Genomic DNA, 18879 nt, shown 5'->3' with positions numbered 1-18879 from the left:
GCAGTGAAGATGGAAGAGGGAAGAGTAGAAGCGAATATTAGAGACTCATAACTTCTTGTTTTTGGAAGAGAAGGAAAATCTTTAATAGGGAACAGTTAGGATTTAGGCTTGTTTAATATTAATGCTTATGTAAGTCCTCTGTGTCATTTCTTAAGTTCTTTTGTTCCTAGCACTATCTTGATTCATAATTAAAAAGATAGAATGTTGGAAGGCCAAGTATCAGATGTAATATCACAGTGCCCAGTGCAATGAAAATTTAATATTCATTAAATATTTACCTGTCATTCAAATTAGCCACCCTCCCCCACCATTATTTGTGATCTGTCCCCTTCACTGTATCTGTCCCTAGACTAAATCTTCATTTGGATGATTTTTTTTCTGTCTCTGACTCAGAAAGACAAGTAACGTGTTTACTTTGTAATGTTGCTTGCTTACATTAGATTCCTTCAGAAAGCAGAGTCTTATAGGAAGCCTTAGGTAGAGGGAGGTGATAGAAAGTGGGGGAGGAGGGAGAGCTGACAGCATGTGTGTAACTAAGGTTACTACTCTTGGCGACTGGAGATTAGCTCCCTGAGGACTCTCTGAGGAACCTTGTAAATACATCTGAGGATGTATCCCTTTGAAATTTGGGGGCTGAAGTGTATATTCACATGCTCCCCTCTTTGCTGGCAGAGGGTTGTCCCCAGAGGAGTAACTCCCCCACACTTCTAGGGTGTGGGAGTGAGCTCTGCCTCACAAAATCTTGAGGCAGAAAAGTAAAGAGACTTGGCAGGTGCTTAAAGGGAGATAATTTGAGTGAGCAGAACTGTCCATGGAGCTAACGCATCTGCTATGACCACTGTGCCTCTTGGGCAGACCACTGCCTGGCACAGGAAGCAGATGTCTCATAAATACTTACTAAGTGAATGGAATAAATGAGATGATGGAAGGAAGTGCTTTGTATACAGCTCAGCAGACCAGGTGCTGCTATCAATAATAATGTATTAGGATCTGTGCTCCCAATGGATCCCTTGTCCTCAATCCCTTCCCAAACTCTTCTTTTTGATTCATAGGGGTTTTTGACCACACCCATGGCTACTCTACCTCCTTTCTTCTCTCAGTACTGATGCTGGCCTCATGGGCTTGACTCACACCTCACACATTCTTTGGACATTGGTATGGTTCTGACTGTTTCTGGGCTCTGTTCCAGCCCACCAAGGTGAGGAGCGGTATCTATTCCAGTGCAGCTGGGCTGCCTTGTGTTCAGTGTTTTTCTTAGAGTCTCTTCAGGGACATGATTCTTCCTTTTTTGGAATGTGTCCCCTGGGAGCTCAGGCCAGAAATACCCAGAGCACTCCTGTACTCACAGAAGTCCTTCACCTGTGCTCTTCAGCCACTGGTATCCTCCCATTACCTGGACCTTTAGGATAATGTTTCCCAACTAGGAATGCCCTGGAGTGCTTGTTAAATACATATTACCAGTGCATTCCTTTGGGAATTCAGCTTCAGTAAATGTGGGGCCCAGGAATATGTTTTTAATAATACTGATTGATAGTAATCTTCAGAGAAGTATGAAAAGCAGTGGAGACTGGGTTCTCATAATTCGTGCCAAGGCATATTACTAGAAATCAGCATTCTGCTTTTAACCATGACCTCCTTCTCCCCTCTACGGGAATTTATTTACATGGAAAAGTACATACATGGTTTGAAAAGTCAGTTCATAAAGATCTACTGACTACCAGTTCTGTTTTCTGTCAGTGGTCTCTTGAGGGTCATTTAAGATTCAGTGCCTTGGTTTCTTTATCTTTGAAGATAGCTGCCCAGTACGTAACCTCAGTCCTTTGGCACAGAAATTTGGTTAAAAGAAAACACCAATAAGAGGATGTCTTTAATATAGCTTAGACTCCCTAGAGAAAGGAATTTTATATTTACTGGTATTGAAGATTGTTATTGTTGCTAATAATACTACTGGAATTTATTGGCATCTTGTCTGTGTCTGCATATAGAGCTATTGTTTATACATAAAGAATGTTTTGCTCAGATGGTTGTCCTCTTGGGATATACCTTTTGTTTTAAAAGAGTTTCAGGAAACAACAGTCATACAGCTAGCCAGTAGTCATCCGGGTATACATTAGTGTATCCCATGTTGCTTTCTGAACAGAGGCTCAATTTAATGCAGTGGAATATCTTGAACTCTTAAGAGTGATCCAAAGTTCAGCTTGGTTCAGACTTAAGGTTCTGATTCTATATGAAGCATTCTGAAAAGTGTACTGGCTGCTCTCCTTTTACTCTTTCTGCCCGGGTTTTCTAAATGTGGATTAGAACACCACTTGCTAATCTTCAGCAGGTCTCCCCAGGGAAGAAATGTAACTGTTTGTAGGAATGAGAGTCATCCTATCCTGCCAGTCCTGCTAGAAAATTACAGGTGGGGAAAAAGCATGCGTTTTATCATAATTATTGTACATACTTGGGAATATACCAGAATTGGCAGCTGGCCATAACCCTAGGATGAATACTTTGTTAACAAACATCGAGTGCCTACTATGTGCCAAATGTCAGGATTAGCCCTAGAGATAAAAATAACAAGCAAGACTCACAAGGTCCCTGCTCTATAGAGTGCTCCATCATGAAAGAGACAATCAGATAATTATAGAAATACACAATTAGGGACTATGCTATGGAGCAGATGTAGATCAGAATACAGGAAGAACATATAAAAGGGAGACCTGATTATGAGCTACCTTGTGTCTATAGGATGAATGTGTTAATTAGGAAAGAGAATGGAGAGGGAACAGCATTATGTGCACAGGAACAGCACATACGAAGGCCTGAGGTGAAAAGGAACATGGTGCATCCAAAGAACTGAAAAAGTGTCAGTGTAGTAGTAGCAGAGAGTGAGAATGGTGTGAATTGAAGTTGAAGAGGCTAACAGGTGATAAATCCTTCACAATGTCCTAGGATACTTTAAGAATTTTGGTCTTTATTTTAAGTGTCATGTGGAGAAGGGAAATGATAAGGTGGTTGTGTAGAAAATGGTTTGTGGGAGTAGAGGGGAAATAGGGAGACCATGGTGGTAGTCCAAAAGACAGATTATAGTTGTTTGACCTGAGGTAGTAGTGATGGAGGTGGAGGGGAAGAGGACAGATGCAGAAGTTATTTGCGATAAGAAATTGAAGGACTTCATAATACACTGGCTATGGGGCTTGAAGGAGAGGAAAGTGTCAGAATAACTCTCAGATGTCTTCCATGAGGAAGACATTGGATAGAGGGAGAAGATTTTCACTGAGATAGGGAACACCTTCATCTGCTAATTTAATTATAGATAATTGAAAGGTTGATATAAAAATTCTATGCTAAGATATTGCTTCTTCACAAATTATCACATCTGGGGCTTGACACTACCCTTAGGCCAAGAAAAATATCTTAATGCTTTGTTTATTTTGCTATTTTGAATTCCAGTGCACATTCTGAGGGAAAACCACTGCAGAATGACCATATAGATTGACTCAGCACATGCTTTAATTTCCCAGCAATGTGGAAACACCAAAATTTTAAAAATTTGCACTTCAGTGGGTTATACATAATTTTGCAGTGACCAAAACTGGATGCAGTTCCATCCAGGAAGAAGCACTTCTAATATCAGCACATAATTAGGTTTTATATTTCTCTGTTAGAAGTGCTTTTAATTCAAAATATATAATGGTGGCAATGATGATAGTGTCAGTGTTGGTGGTCATGGTGATGACAATAGTGGTGATGGTTGTAGTGGCAGTGACAACAATGGTGGTGATGACACTGGTGATGGAGGTGGTAATGACAGTGGCAGTGGCAGTGATGGCGGTGGTGGTGGCAGATACAATAGTGGTCATGGGCGATGGTGGTGGTGGTGATGATGGCAGCAGTGATGGTTACAATGATGGTGGCAGCAGTGGTGGTGACCTTGGTGGTGGTGATGATGGATGTGGCAGTGATGACAGGGACTATGGCAATGATACCAATGGTGGTGGCAGTACAGTAGTGATTGTGGTGATGGTGGTGGTGGTAACAATGACACATTGGTGTGACACATTGTTGTCACAATGGTGGTGATGGTGACAGTGATCATGGTGGTGGTGATAATGACAGTGATGGTAGTGGTAGTAATGCTCAGAAGCAGGACATTCCCATCAGTGCTGAGGGCCATAATCATGCTTTGAGGAGTCCAATCTGCATTTCCTGTTGCTTCGACCACAGAGCAGGGCAGAGTGCTCTGACTGGCCTTCTCATCACTGACCTCTCCAGAAGCATGCATTGGGTAGAGATTTGCTTGATTCCTTTCCTGTTATTATTTTGGGTGAAGAGAAGCAAGAGAATTGGAGGGAATGTTTCAGTGTGACCCAGTGTTTGTATTTAGGTTAGCTTCCAGGAAGATTTACAAATGGTCCAAGCAATATCTTCAAACACCTTTAAAAAAAGGGGGGGAACTTGAAACACCTAGCTACTGTTCCAGTTTTCTTTTCATAGCTAAACTTCTCTAGTGAGAAACTTTCATTTCTGTTTCCTCTTCTGCCATGAGGTTTATCTTGTTCAATTCCACTGGCCTTTTGTTTCTCTGCTTTCATTCTCATTATCTCCAGATGACTGAGATTTTCTAGCAGTGTGAGTTTAGGCATTCCATATGCATGCCCTGTTCTTGCCTTGCTTTCTTTTTCTCCATAATACTTAGCATCTGGTGCACCATAGCTCACTGGTTTATATCTGTAGGTTCTTTCTCCTTGTATGAAAATGACAAGTTCCAAGAGGGCAGAGACTTTGCTTTACTGTTTTATTCCAAAAATCTGCAGTCGTACCTGACACATAGTTGGAGGTTCATAAATAGTAGTTTAATGAATGTATAAAGTTGTTTAACTTCCCTGTTTCCTGTTAAGCCAAGTGATATAGTAATGCTAATCTCATATAATCACTATGAAGATTAAATGAAATAATGTAAGTAAAGTACCTGGTGTTCCCAGCCTGGCATAGTAATGGCTGGCAATTTGTTAGATGGTCCTTGACACCTTTTTTTTCTTATAGCTTCTTTCTCTTTAATATTTAGAATGATATACTAAGCTTCTTTACTCCTAGTGATGGATCTATACTTTCTTTCATTTGTCTACCAACTGACCAGTTTCAGAGACCTACCCAGTGGACCTGAATAAGGAAGTCCCAGGTTTTGTCCCTTTCAGTTTGCTTATTCACAAGACTTTGATCATTGTTAATAAAATATACCATTAATTATCATCATTTATAATTCGATTATGGTATTTTTCATATATGATTCTAGAATCCATGTGTTATTTTTAATACGCCTAGCAGTAGTATCATGAATTATCCTATGAGGTAGCTGTCATTATCCTCACTTTACAGTTGAGGAAACTGAGGCTTAGAGAGATTGATATTTTACCCATGGGGACATACACCTAGTAAGTGGTGGATGAAGAACTCATTCTTAGATCAGCTTCCTTCTGTTTCTTCCTTTACCCACCCATCTGAAGGACAGGAACTGAGTGTATGCCATGCTAGGCATAATGCTAGGCTCTGGCCACACTGATGCTAGACTCTGGCCACACAACAGGGAAAATATCAAGGCAGAACTTGTGACAACACATCACTGTTACCATCACCACCACACCTCTGCTGAACACACTGTAGAGTTCCAATTCTAGGTTGAGCCCTACTGAGGGATTACTTCTCTATTTCAGACTGAAAATATCTAAATCTAGACTCATGAATTGCCTCCCTTTCTGCCAACTGCTTAATCTTCCCACCAAAATTAAATATTTCTTTACCTCCATTATAAAAACCACCTGTCATCTTTCTAGTCACATGTCTCAAAACTTGGGAATAATTTTGATTATCCTATCTCTTTTATTCCATACTTTAAATACGTACCCAAGACTTCTTGATTGTTTTTATCCTTGAAAATATCTCTCTAGTTTCTACCTCCCCAGTTCCTTTCTACCATTCTAATATCAGCCTCTATGGCCTGATCCCTGACTTACTGAAATTAGCTTCAAGACTTGGTGTTAGCTTTATCCTCTGCTTCAGATTCCACTAAATCATAAGCTTCCTAAAGGCCTACAGTTTTATTAACACTTACCTCCCCAATACTATACCAGGCACATAGGAAACATTCAGATGGCTATTGAATTAAAGGACCCTTGATGCTTAGACCACAGTTTTCAAAATTGATCTTGAGGTTTATTTGGAGATTTTAAGTAGTTTTCATGGAAGATCACGTGAGTGTAGTACAAGTAGCTGTACTCTGTATCTTAGTAATACATATTTTTAACAAAGTCTATTTCTGCTTTTTCCATTAATATATGCTATCTTTGTATTTGTTTTAAATTCCTAGACAAATTTATGTTTAAAATATAAAGTAGTAAATATTTTTTTTCATTAAAGGATATCACTCTTCCATTTTTCTGGTGCTATTACAACTCTATAGAAATGCAATTTGAGAACCACAAAGAATTACAAAGAAATTATGAACCACTAAAAATTTTAGATGTTACTGGATTGGACAGGTTAATTTCTATCCTCAAGAGGGTTTCCCCCATTTGGAATAGAGCAATTGAGTATTTTCTGAATCCCTAAAATTACTGTGTTTGCAGATCAGGAAATTGATGAGGATAGGATGGGTGTGCCAGCAGTGTTCTTCCTCACTTTGTTTTCTCACTGAGTGGACTTTCCCTGAGCTCATTCTTGGACCATTAACCTTCTTTCACACTCAGGAGATACATGCTCATTTGTGGTGTAGTAGACATCAGTGCATCTTATATGATTTTGTTTTTTCATATCCTTACTTTTCTTATTTTAAGTAAATTGTTTGCACAGTTAGCAATGCCTTTGGACTGAATAAATTTTGTAATCTTAATATTTTGAAGAAATTATGCTTGTGGCATTTTTAAATGTGCATCATGACTTAAAGAAATCGTTAATCTTATTGACCATTCAAAGGTCATGTATGCTTTCTTCAGGACTCAAATTGAAGTAGAATAATAACTATAAATAATTATGTCCCCAAATAAAGCTTTTTATAAATGACTTAATGGTGACTAAATATTTTATTAAGAGAGCAGGACTTTTTATAAGGATATTAACTATAATTTAATATGCTTATTATATAATATCATGCAAATTGTTGTAGAAAAACTTGAATGTTATGTAACAAATACTATTGGATTATAACATTGACAAATCATGATTTGGAATTTAGCATCGGTCAGTAGTGAAGTTTTGCTTTTTTGTATTTAAACTAAAAAAAATGATTCAGAGTAGATTTGCCTTATTTTATTAGAAACTATGTAGTGGCAAAACCTAGCTTCACAATGTTACCCAGAAATTGCTATGTTTTTTGTGTTAGTAAAAAGACAGCATGAAATTTTCAAATGCTGTCTTCAGTGAACAAATGGTATCTTTCTGTAGTGACTGTATCAGATCTATCTGATCACATAAGACTTTTTTTGAATGAATGAAAAATATTGAATTTGTATTAGGTACTCAAGATTCAGCAGTGTAGAGAATGGACAAAATCACTAACTTCTTGGAGCTTACCTTTTAATGTGGAAATGCAAACAAACAGGTTACTTTCAGATAGTGATAAGTGCTAAGCAGAAAATTAAGGACAGTGTGATAGTGATTGCTTCTAGTCAGGGACATCAGGAAGTCTTATTGGGAGGTGACATCACAACTGAACTGATGTTTACATGCTGAGAAGAGTCTGTTTATGAAGATCTTGGGGAGAACAGTTTGGGACAAGTGTGAAGGTTTGAATGGGAACCAGCACTATGTGTTCAAGAAACCAAGGGAAGGCCAAAAGAGCCTGGAGTGTAAGGAACAGGATATGAGTGTTGGGAAGTGGGATCAGGCAGGCTGGCAGAATTTAAGCACTGATATAATATATAATAATAATAATGTGTTGTACACTATTATAAGGAGTTTGGATTTTATTCCATGGTCAGTGGGACACCACTGAGGGTTTTGAACAAGGGCACAGACAGATTTGTAGCTGCCAGCTTCAAATTGTACATTGTTGAAAAGTTTCTTTTCAATGGAAATACGTTTTCTTTGTATTTTATAGAATCGACCAGAGGGCTACCATTTGGTCAAAGGACACTTTTGAGACTCGGCAAGAGTTAAATGAGGTAGGTGTCATCATTATTAGTTGTATGAACATGAATTAGCTAATCATGAAATGTATTATTCTTTTTCCTAGTATAAGGAATTCTTTCTGATTAAAACTTTAAGTGTTTTTACTCTTAAGTGAATTTGTTTTTCCTGTAGCTCTTTGGATAATGTTTTTCCTCATTCTGGAGCAAATATATTTAAAATATTATCTGCAAGATTGCTCACTGTATCTTGGACATAAACCAAGTCCAGTATTAATTTAAAAATTTTTTTTAACGTTTATTCATTTTTGAGAGACACAGAGAGATGGAGCGTAAGCAGGGGAGGAGCAAAGAGAGAGAGAGAGAGAGGAGAGAGAAACAGAATATGAAGCAGGCTCCAGGCTCTGAGCCATCAGCACATTGCCCAATGTGGGGCTCGAACTCACTGACTGGGAGATCATGACCTGAGTTGAAGTCAGATGTCCAACCGACTGAGCCACCCAAGCTCCAGTGGTCATTTTATTACACTCTTTTCAACTTTGCATTAGGATTGTATAATCATGGCTATGGCAGTTCCATTTGTAGAATTTTCTCTTAATTTTATTCTCCCTCTATTTCTAATGGCAAATATAATCATGCTTACTATTTATCCATGGAGTATAATATAGTTTGGTGTTTGCAGTATGGTCTTCTTAGTATGCTTTGAAACATTGAAGTCCTGTTTTCCACTCCAAATGGTTTCTCACCAAACCAGACATCACTATGTTAATGTTTGTTCTAAATTTTCTTTGAAATAGATAATTTAATCCTCCTGCTGGAAATCAATATAACATAATTAGGATCCGTTATTCTGAATGCCTTGGCTTAAGGCCTTGGTTTGAAATACCGTCTAGTTTCCCTGCCCTCATTTTATAATTAAGGAGAAGTGGGTAGTATATCTGATTAGGACTACAGCAAAAGGAATGAAAAGACTGGATGCTCAGATGCCAGGAAGAGATGATGGACTTGAGGCATACTGTTTATAAGTCATTTGAAGATTGATCTTTTCTCCCCCTCCAAGAAAAAGGTAATTAGCTAAATTTAGGGGATTTTCTTTTTCTTTTTTTTACTTTAGAATTTGGCAGAAATGAATAGACAAAGGTAAACTAGATGATTGATTAAATTAAGTTAGATAAATAACTAAAGTTGTAAAAAATGACCTAAAGTTAACAACATAGAACACTGCTTGTTATTTATTTGTGCATAGAGACAGCCTTCACATTCCACAATCTCACTCATGGTAACAAGAGTGACAAAGAGTTTAAGAAAAAAGAGGCAAGAGCCTGAATCAATGAATGCATTGTGAACAAGTAAAATGCTAGCTATAAAGAAGCATTGATTTGTTTTGACATAAGTGAGTAGAAAAATGAAGTGATTGTAAGAGTCAACTTGTGATAGGTTTCAAGTATTTGCGAGAAACTCAGATTTATGAGCTGGAAATCCATGAGAATGCTGAGATTACTTGGGCATTCCAAAATCACAGCTGCAAAAAGCTCTATTTGAAATTTGTTTTCCTGTATTTGTTTGCTGTATTGTATTGACAAATTTCATGAAATGTGCCAATTCACTGCTCTGGGATTAGACGGGTGCAAGAGCATTGAATGGAGTCATGATTTCAAAAGAGGAGGCAACACCCTATTTTAAATGTGTGCTCTTCCATGATAAGGTGGTGCTGCTGATCTGCCCTGGTTGATAAGATTCAGTGTGTGTTCAAAGTGGTTTTGTTCCAGTCAGGGGGCCAACTATGTGGGGTATGTACAGATCCACATCCTTTCATGCAGTTTCTGTTGTGACTGAAATTTGGGGGCCAGAGGAAACCTTAGAAAAACTTGAATAGAGACAGTATGAGTGGATCCAAGCCCATGCAGGGAGAGTTAATATCATTGAAGGAGACATCCTACAGAGTGGAAATATATTTAACTGGGTTTTCCCCAGCATTTTCCAAATGTATGGAAAACCAAATTATTTTATGGAAGAAGTCCATAACATCACATTTCTTTAGGCAACAGAGTCCTGTGGAACACAGGTGGGAAATGCTGCTTTAGTATTTTTTAAAAATTTTTTAATGTTTATTTTTGAGAGAGAGTGAGAGAGCACAAGTGGGGGAGGGGAAGATTGAGAGGGAGACACAGAATCTGAAGCAGGCTCCAGGCTCTGAGCTGTCAGCACAGAGCCCAACGCAAGGCTCAAACCCATGAGCCATGACGTCATGACCTGAGCCGAAGTCAGATGCTTAACTGACTGAGCCATCCAGGCACCTCTAGTATTTTTAATTGAAATGGAAAATATATATAGAATAGTGTGTATATCCCAAATGTACAGCTGGATAAATTCTCATAAAGTGTGTAACTAGCACCTAGATTAAGAAACACTATTATTAGCATCCCAGACACCCCTTAGTAATTCCTTCCAGTCACTACTCTCCAATTAGGATAACTATTCTTCAGACTGAAATAAATTTGTTTTGTCTATTATTGAGCTTTTCACAAATGCACTGTATGTACTTTTTTGTGTCTGGTTTCATTTACTCAGTATTGTGCTTCTGAGATTCATACATATTTAGGTATGTAGTTTAAGTTTTCATTCTCCTTGCTGTAACCCATTGTATGTTTTTTTCCTCTAGTTTTTGACTATTATGATAAGTTGTTACTGAGAATAATTTTTTTTAATGAGTTGTGGTTTGGTCTCTGAACAAGTGACTTTTTATACAAGTATTCCTTCCATCTGTAAATAGAAATACAAGGTGGAATTTTTGTTATGTGAGCTCTCTTCATTGCTCTTTGTTTCTTTCTTGTATTTATTTACCACTGCCCCCTTCTGTACCACACACATACAGCTATCTAGTTTTGTAAAAAGAACCCACCAGTTCTGTATCTGTTTTCCTTCTTCATCCCAATTGCAAATCTAAAGTCAAAAGAGTTTCTTGAGTTTCATGAGAAGATGGTCCACAAATATTTTCCAGACATTTCCATAGACCCTAAAGTTTTATATATAATATATATTGAAGGAGACATCCTATAGAGTGGAAATACATTTAACTGATATATATATATATATATATATATATATATATATATATATATGATAAAAATTTTAAGATGCTACGTATGTGCTTTATTTATATTTTCCCCAAATTTCATCTGGCAATTTACTTCTACTTTTTGAACTTTTTAATTATACTTTCTCTGTCACAGATAAATGGGGCTCAGCTATATTTTGGTTCCAGAACTGGTACTTGACCCAAGGTGTCCTTTACTCAGTGATACATGGTGTGATAAATCTACATATAAGCATCTGTCTCTGGGTGTATTCCCCTACTTTCCCAGTGAACTGGAAAACTCACTCACTTATTATTTCCAGTTGGCATGAATATAGATTTGATTGTAGCTAGTCTCATTTTTGTTAAGTGAGTCCCAAGCTACTAGTCTTTGACCTTGGGTCTCTTGATAAGACTTGTATCTTCATCCTATGAGTTTTAGTGTCTCTGAGACTATGTGATAGGAGTTTATAGATGAAAAACTGAGTAAGTCTCCCTGTTGCCATTGACCTGGACTGTCAGATTCTTCATCTGTAAGACATCAAGAGGTTTTATTTTTTGGAGTCTTCTGGATCCTGCTTGGAAAATATTCTAGACTTGAGATCTATCCACTACCCATGTCTCATCCATCTTAATCCTTGGTTTTAATTATTCCTCCATGTCCATATAATTGACAAGCACTCAGTAGATCAAAAAATTGAAGGATAAAATGAGAACAAATATTGTTTTCCTTCTCTACATATTACTAAATCCTCTTCCTGGATGGCTTCAGTTCCAATTAGGAAAATAGCAGATGCATAAAGAAAACTAATGGATCTCCCCTTCCCTGAGAAAGCATGCCATATTGTGTCTTCAAACTACTTTTTGTATTATAGACCACAGATAATAAAGCATCACATCAACTTATTTTAGTTTTTCATTTGGAAAATTGAGGCAGGAAGTAGTTTTTTTAAATTTTTTAAAAATGTTTATTTATTTATTGAAGGAGAGAGAGGTAGAGTGTGAGTAGGGGAGGGGTAGAGAGAGAGGGAGACACAGAATCCAAAGCAGGCTCCAGGCTCTGAGCTGTCAGCACAGAGCCTGATGTGGGGCTCAAACTCATGAACTGTGAGATCATGACCTGAGCCAAAGTCAGACACTTAATCGACTGAGCCACCCAGGCACTCTGGCAATAAGTTTTGGATTGGGTTAACTTAAGAGCCCTTTCAGTTTTAACATTTATTGATTCTCTCCCCCTCCAACCCCCATTTTTATTCATTTTCCCAATGCTTGAAGGCCTAGTTTGGGGAGCATATATTAGATCTTCTCTGTTCCTTTCTTTCCTTTCATTCTTCTTTCACCATAAATTGGCTTTCTTCAATGATGTGCTTGGATTCCTTTCCCTTGTTTTTTGCATATCTATTACTATATTTGATTTGTGGTTACCGTTAGGTTTGTATGTGACATCTGCATATAGCAGTCTATATTAAGTTGATGGTCACTTAAGTTTGAACCCATTCTTTACTTCTCTCCTCCCATGTTTTAGGTATATGGTGTCATACTTTACATCCTTTTATTTTGTGAGTCCCTTGACTAACACTTATGGATATACTTATTTTTATTGCTTTTGTACCTCCTACTTTTCTTACACTTATGCTCTTTCCATATACAGAGTCCCCTTTCACATTTCTTGTAGGGCTGGTTTAGTGATCATAAACTCCTTTAGCTTTTGTTTTTCTGAGAAACTCTTTATCTCTCCTTCTATTCAGAATGATAGCCTTGCTGGATAGAATATTCTTGACTGAAGATTTTTACCATTCAGCACTTTGAATATACCATGCCACTCTCTCCTGGCCTGTGAAGTTTTTGCTGAAAAATCTGCTGATAGCCTTTTGGGGTTTCCCTTGTATGTAACTGTCTTCTTTTGTCTTGCTACTTTTAAAATTCTCTGTTTATCACTACTCTTTACCATCTTAATTACTATGTGTCTTGATGTGGACCTCCTTGGGTTGATTTTGTTGGGGGCTCTCTGTGCATATCTGGATCTGGATATCGGTTTCTTTCTCCAGATTAGGGAGATTTTCAGCTATTATTTCTTCAAACAAATTTTCCACTTCCTTTTCTCTCTCTTTTTCTTCTGAGATCCCCATGATGTGAATGTTATTGCACTTGATGGAATTGCTGAGTTCCCTAAATCTATTCTCATTTTGCATAATTCTTTTTCTCTCATCTGCTCAGCTTGATTACTTTCCATTTCTCTGTCCTCCAGATCACTAATTCATTCTTCTGCTTCTTCTAGCCTGCTATTTATTCCACCTATTGTATTTTTAATTTATTGAGTTCATCTCTGATCAGTTCTTTTTTATTTTCTATCTCTTTGTTAAGGATCTCACTGAGGTACTCCACTCTTCATAAGTCCAGTGAGTATCTTTATGACCATTACTTTAAATTCTCTAGCAGGCATATTACTTACCTCCATTTAGCTTCAGTCTCTTACTGTGGTTTAGTCCTGTTCTTTCATTTGGGACATATTCCTCTGTCTCCTTATTTTGTCTAACTTCCTGTGGCTTTTTCTCTGTGTTAGGAAAGTTATCTGTCTCCTGCTCTTGAAAATAGTGGGTGGGGTGTGCATTTTTAACAAGAGAGTACTTGCCCTTTTCCAGAAGCGATGCAGCCATTGTTGAGACTGGGCCAGCTGGGGCCACTGCAAAATGTGCAAGGGTTGGGTCAGTGCAGTGCCCATAAATTTCACATGATGGCCCTCTTCCACAGGGGACATGCCATTGCTGCCAGGACCAGTGCCAGCTAGAGTCTGATCCACAAAGTGCACATGGACAGGGCACTCAGTTTTAACAAAGTGTGTGTATCCTTATAGGAGGTGCCTGCCAACACTGCAGCTCAGTCAAAGCCTTGCAAAGCATGCTGTCTGGAGACATGTTGTTGGTAAGGTTTGCACCAGTCTTCTAGGAAAGAGGACTCACAGTCCCAGGACTGAGGCAGGCCAGGCTGGAGGGGGAAGAGCATAGTGTAAGCAAGTTAGGTAGCAAATGTTGGCAGCACTGCCCTGGTTCCCACAGATGGCCATGTGTTTATCCTGGGACCAGGGGAGGGAAATGGCACCTGCTAGCTCCTTTGTTCCTAGAGGAGTCTTCTAGCAAATTCTGTACTCTGGAACCTACAGTTAGTAAATATCTCTCCCTCCCGTATGCCCTGGGCATTTTTCAAACTGCTGCTTCTATCCTATATATTTCCATGGGCTATTTGTTGTGCCATCTCTTTAAGGGTAGGACTCAGTTTTCTGTTGCCCTCTTGGCTCTCTCAAGGCTGAGCCTGCTGATTTTTAAAGTCCCAGGCTTTAAGCCCTGCTAGTTGTAAGAACTCACAAAATTTGGCCCCTCTGGTTTTCAAAGTTAAATGTTATAGGTATTTGTTTTCCCCATGCAGGCTCCCTGGTGTGAGCATCTGTTTCTCTTCTCCCTCCATATCTGTGACTCCCTTCTATAGGCAGCCACAGCTTAACACCCCGCTATGTTTGTGCCCTTCTTACCCCCTTCCATGTGACCTTTTTACTACATTTAGTTGTGAAGTTTGTTTGCCAGTTTTGGGATCATTTCCTGGGCTATTTACACTGATAATGTAAGTGTCTAGTATCTGTAGGGTGAGGTGAAATTAGGGTCCTTCTACTCTCCAATCGTCCCCGGAAGTCCTCTGGGGAGAAAACAATAAAAAGTGTTACAAAAATGCCATAATCACTTAATTTAATTATTTATAAATTTTGTACAAGAATAAGAGATGCTACATGATCAAAGGTGAAGAATTGAGGTCAATTTAGCTGAAATAGTACAGCCTAAGGAACATACTGAAATTCTAGTCAATTTGGACTTTCTGCCATTATACTTGCCTAACCCAGTTCTTCTGTTATCATCTTACAGAAGGAAATGGTCACTTCAAAAAATGTCCATGACTTCTGTGCTCAGGAAAAAGTGTTTTATTTTCTTATCTGATAAATACTTTGAAGGTATTCTGCACTTAACTTGTGGATAAAGCAAGTTTCTGCTGAGTGAATAAGAGTTTGTTTCTATTTCATTTTTTGCCTGGAATTCCAAGGTCCTAGAGGTAAGGTCAGCTACAAGCCAATGGGCACTGAAAGAAAAAATTGACTTTAATTGCTCTTACGTGGATTCCTTATTTCTTTTCCCTCTGAGGCTTGTTGGCTATAAAACTATCTTACACTGTCATGGGCCAATGTAGAGTTAACCTCTCTAGGCCTAAGGAACCAGTTTATAAATCTGAAGAAAAAAAATCTTGCCATTGGTTAATGTTTACCACAAAGATATATGTTAAGCACAAAGAAGCAGCTATTCAACATTGGAATTAGAAAACAAATACATGCCACCTTAGTCTTTTGCCCACAATAAGCCCTACAACTTTATTCTGAGAATTTCAAGGTAAGTAAGTCTTAAAGGGTAATTGAGGGAAATATTTCTAGCCTTTTTTGTGTCCCCAGAATCAAACTTTGGAGACATATAATTCCTACCAAGTAAGGAGTCCAAGTGAAATGACTGACTGTTAAAGCACAGAAGAACGTATAACCTTAATATAATTAAAATACTAGAATAAGTTTACGTATAGGGTAAAGTAGAAAAGATGGAAGATATGGAGAATGTTCTTAGACAGTTTGAGATCCTGGAAGTTTAAGGCAACCTGCTGAGATGCCAGCCATGGCTAAATGGAGTTGACATTATGCTTGAAGGGGCTGAGGAATTATGGGGACAGATATTAGCATGGCTATCATTCTGACATTGAAGTAACTGAATATAAAAGGGGCCTCTTATGGAAAGGAAGAAACTAACCCAAATGAAAATCAATGAAGCATGTATATCCAGATCATGGGATGTATTTATAGGAGAAAAGAAATTGATAACTAATAGTAAATGTCAAAATGGTAATGTTAATATAAACTTTGTACCCTATTTAGCTCTAACTCTGTGAAGTGGAGAGTAGGAAAAGGAAATGCCCTCTGAAAGTAGAGAAAATTCTAGTCACATTATGTCAACTTTTCTAATTGAAAGAATAGTCACACTGGCTATGCCATTTTACCTGGTAACCAGTAAAACCTAGTATATCTGAAAGAAACCAACAATCACAAGTTCTTTGATACCATATTGGACTCCTTTTATGAGTCCTTACAAAAAGAGTGTAATAGAATCTTTTTAATGCAATAAATATTCTGAAGTGCAGTACTATTCTGAAGATTCTATCAGGAGACCACTGAGTTTACAGAATAGAGTTGGAATATTTTAGGTGTTAATTGACTGTACAGGGCATCCTAGAGATGTGTTCTATACCTATGGCTGCTTTGAAGTTTAGTTTTGACTTTATCAAAAACAGCTGGGACATTTCTAGATTTGTTTGTGGTATCATCACTCTCAGTGACTGGCAAAAAACTAGAGGAAGAAAAAAATGCCCAAAGTGCAATTGTATTCAGTCTTGTCTTGTGCTACGGCCTGACTGAGGTTCTACCATAAAGAAACAATATCTTTAGGAGTGCCATTGGAATTTTCAAGAAGGGTCTGTGTTATAAGAAACAAGTGTAATAAATTGTTCACATGCAGCAAATGTTCCATAATGACCTAACATCAATAATAAGTTCTTATTTCACAAAGTGGACATCTATTTTACATAGCTTGCCGTGAAAGAGATCATTTATCTACCAGAAACCAGTATGAACAACTCACAATTCTTTTACATCAGTACTGTTGTTACTCTTTGTTTGTTGAGTTAATGCTAGTCAAAATAACTCGACATTAGCCTCAACATTAAAGATACCTGCCTCTTTACAGTCTATGAAGAATCCTTTAATACTTTAATTTTATTAAAAGTAGACCAATTTTCACATTTGTAGTGCTCCTTCCTGAGCCTATATGCATGTGTCTATATGTGTGTCTCCATGCAAATAATTTACATGTCTTTTTATTACCATCCAAAGGTTAGTATATAGATATTTTGGCCTCAAATTGTATCAGACCTCAAGGTGGTACTTACTGTTTCATTTGAAATGTTTCTCCCTCAAAATTGTTTTAATTTTGAGAAAATAATATAATAAGAGGCTGCTTTAGGCCTTTGATGCTCTTCAGTTAGCTGAATGGTATTATTTCTGAAGGAATAATAATCAGCTGTATTTTTCTATTAAAATGCAAATCTAGACTATAGGTTTGGCCATAATTCAGAATTAATTGAATATTTTCCTCTTTTTTATCTTTTTTTCAAGTATCTGGTTTTTTTTTTTCCTTGTGGCTTAAAGTCAATTCAACATGGCTTTAATATTAACAGAATTTTATTGACTTACACAGTGGGAACTTTTAGGATCTGGATAGGCTCAATGCATGGCTAGATCCAGGGATTAAAAACTTGTCATGTAGATGGCATCTCTTTCCATCTCTTATCTCTGCTTTCCTATACTGGCTTTATTTTTAGATTGACTTCTCTCTAGGGACATTATTCTTACAGCTAGCAATTCCAGTGTATATTAGTTTTTTATTACTGTGTATCAAATTAACAAAAGCTTACTGGTTTTGAAGGCCTATTTATTAGCTCATAGTTATGTAGGTCATAAATCTGGGTGGATTCACTTGGATTCTCTGCTCAAGTTCTCATAAAACTGAAATGAAGCATTGGCTACAATAGGTTCTTATCTGGAGATTCTGAAGAAGTTTCCATGTCCAAGTTCATTCAGGTTGTTGCTTGAATTTACTTTTTCAGGGTTGTAGGATTATGGTCCCTGCTTCCATGCTAATCATCAGCTGAGGGCAGCTTTCAGATTTTAGAGGTTACCTGCATTCCTTCTCACATGACTGCCTTCATCACTGAGCCACCAACAGCAACAGCACACCAAATCCTTCTGTGCTTCAAATTTCTCTGATGTTGTCTTTTGCTGCCAGCTGGAAGAAACTACCTGCCTTAAAGGGCTCACCTGATTGGGTGATAATTTCTATATCTTTGGTCAACTGAGTTAAGATTTAATTAAATCTGCAAAATCCCTCATAGCAGCACCCAGATTAGTATTTGAATAATGAGGGTACATGAATCTTGGGCCATTCACAGAGTAAAAGGGTAGAAAGTCCTAACTTCAGTTTCATTTATGTAGGTTGGGGCATGGAGCTTCTGGCTGAACCAGTCACTATGACCTTGAGGTATGGAATTAACTGATTGGCTAGATGTAGACTATATTTCCCACTTTAGATCTTGGAGTGCTGTCATCAGACGGTGTATAAATGGATGCTGGACTGCATAATACTCGTCTCTGAAACATGGTATCCAATGTAATTTTCCTGTGTGCTGGACTACTTAAGGATGTCATTTGGAAATTTTTTGGTATGGTTTTCTGAGTTGAGATAAAGTGACCTTGCTTCCTTACCAAGGTTTCTTCCTCAGCTGGCACAGTGTCCTATTATCATTTAATTTCAGACAATTTCTTGTCAGTTGTCAATGAGGACATCCTGTAGCCAACATGTTCTTAGTTGCAGTTGCATGAACGACACAGCAAAGAAACTCAGAACAGTTTCCAGGCTGGTTTAATCTGTCCTGCCATTCAGAGGCAACTATCCAGCCTGGCTTTTTGTTTCTGGGAGAATCAGATCTAAGGTCCTCACTCTCAGGAGAATCCTTAGATGCTGGCAGAAAAGGCAGAAGCTATGCCAACAATTGCGTATATTC

At 37.9% G+C, this 18879-nt stretch overlaps 1 protein-coding gene across 6 annotated transcripts in view; it reads left to right on the top strand.

Annotated features, from left to right (window-relative positions):
- Positions 1–18879, top strand: part of FAM13C (family with sequence similarity 13 member C) — a 169151-nt gene that overhangs the window by 70423 nt on the left and 79849 nt on the right. For all 6 annotated transcript variants that reach the window (XM_045039993.1, XM_011287384.4, XM_045039996.1 and 3 more), the window contains one exon: positions 8081–8144. In XM_045039993.1, the coding sequence (XP_044895928.1) occupies positions 8081–8144 (64 nt within the window). The remainder of the gene's footprint in view (positions 1–8080; positions 8145–18879) is intronic.

The sequence above is a fragment of the Felis catus genome, chromosome D2 (genome assembly GCF_018350175.1).
Source record: "Felis catus isolate Fca126 chromosome D2, F.catus_Fca126_mat1.0, whole genome shotgun sequence".
In the NCBI taxonomy this organism is placed as follows: Eukaryota; Metazoa; Chordata; class Mammalia; order Carnivora; family Felidae; genus Felis; species Felis catus.
Note: the sequence above shows the minus strand (reverse complement) of the source record. Positions and strands in the feature narration are given on the sequence as shown.